The following is a 1,840-nucleotide window of genomic DNA, read 5'->3' as shown; positions in this document are numbered from 1 at the left end:
GCCACTTGTGAAGACACTATTCTTAAGAAATACAGGTTAACCCATGACATACAAAAATATAAATATTTATAATGATATCATGGGAAATTTTGAGAAGTAGAAAAATGACAAAGGGAAATATCTAGGCTACTAGGGAGAGACAACACATCATAAGAAATTTATTTATGTTGCATAGAGGAAATTAACTAAATTTACTTGTAAAAAAGTTAAAGAGCATAAATTTCCACAGCCAAATAGAAAGGATGAATTCTACTTCTATAATTTGATCAAAGAATCACAATTACTGGCTCTGAGTCTTTGACCTTCAACTACGGGCATTTGTCCAGCCCTGGGCCAAATGTCCCTTTTATTGTCGCCCTTTCAATGAGTCTCATCAGAGCGCTCTTGATGTCTTTATTCCTCAGACTGTAGATGAAGGGGTTCAACATGGGGGTGACCACACTGTACATCACGGATGCTGCTGCATTGGAGTGTGAGTTTTGTGTGACAGTAGAGATAAGATACACACCCAGGCCTGTGCCATAGAATAAGGAGACCACGGAGAGGTGAGATGCACAGGTGGAGAAGGCTCTGTACTTGCCCTGAGCTGATGACATTGCACGGATGGAGGACACTATCTTGGAGTAGGAGTAAAGGATGCCAGCAAAGGCACAGCCGGCCAGCAGCACAGCTGCCAGGTACATCACCAGGTCATTAAGAAAGGTGTCGGAGCAGGCAAGGTGGACCACTTGGATAATTTCACAGAAAAAGTGGGGGATTTCCAAGTTTGAACAAAAGGACAACCGCAACACCATCAAGCTTTGTAATAAGGAATTCAGGGCACTTGTGGTCCAGGATGCCAGCACCAGCAAGCCACAGAGATGGGGGTTCATGATAACTGTGTAGTTCAGGGGGTGACAGATGGCCACATACCGGTCATAGGCCATCACGGCCAGGAGGAAGTTGTCCAACACTACAAATAATGTAAAAAAATAAATCTGAGTGATGCAACCTGCATAGGTAATGGCCTTGCTCTGTGTCTGGATGTTCACCAGCATCTTGGGGATGATGGTGGAGGTGAAGCAGATGTCCACAAAGGACAGGTTGGAGAGGAAGAAGTACATGGGCGTGTGCAGGTGGGAGTCTGAGATGGTGGCCAGGATGATGAGCAGGTTCCCCAGCACAGTGACTAGGTACATGGACAGGAAAAGGCCAAAGACGAGGGGCTGCAGTTCTGGGTCCTCTGAAAATCCCAGAAGAAGGAATTCTGAAAGCTGTGTGTCATTCTCTGGGCCCATTTGGTTGATGAAACTAATAAGAAAAGAAAAAAAATGGACATGACACAATTATGCAATTCTAACCTGGAAGAAATGCTGTCCTTCATGTTCTATAGGCAAGATGTAAATTTCCTTCACAGGACCCTTGTCCTCTCTGAACTGGAACAATTGTCTGACTCTCAGCTTTTCCCCCAAGAGGTTATGGATTTGAATTTCTTTGGTGCATTTGAGAAATAAAATGTAGTGATGATCACATTGCCGGCACTGTTCCGACAGTGAATGATCAGTGCTGAAAAAAGAATTGTTCTTAAATCTAAAAAGGGAGAAACAAAACAAGCCAAGGAAAGCAAAGGTAAATAGGGAAAGGAAACCCTCGTGTGACGTGTCATGCATTAATAGTTACTATCAGGGAAAATCAAAAGCATGTTTGAAGGAGAAAGTAGAGAGGGAGCATTATTTTGTCCTGGAGTTTCAGGCAAGACAAGAAGCGACACTTGCAAAGAAACCCCGAGGAAGACAGTGTGCAGAAATGTGTGCCTGGCAAGAGGGGTACACAGGCGAAGGTCCCGGGGGAGGTGCTTGAT

General features: G+C 44.2%; 1 protein-coding gene across 1 annotated transcript; it reads right to left on the bottom strand.

Annotated features, from left to right (window-relative positions):
- Nucleotides 1-308: 308 nt before the first annotated feature.
- Nucleotides 309-1,277, bottom strand: LOC143400320 (olfactory receptor 7A17-like). Its single transcript, XM_076857601.2, has one exon. The coding sequence runs from the start codon at nucleotides 1,275-1,277 to the stop codon at nucleotides 309-311; it is 969 nt and encodes a 322-aa protein (XP_076713716.2).
- Nucleotides 1,278-1,840: the final 563 nt, after the last annotated feature.

Source organism: Callospermophilus lateralis, chromosome 1 (assembly GCF_048772815.1).
Source record: "Callospermophilus lateralis isolate mCalLat2 chromosome 1, mCalLat2.hap1, whole genome shotgun sequence".
NCBI lineage: Eukaryota > Metazoa > Chordata > Mammalia > Rodentia > Sciuridae > Callospermophilus > Callospermophilus lateralis.
Note: the sequence above shows the minus strand (reverse complement) of the source record. Positions and strands in the feature narration are given on the sequence as shown.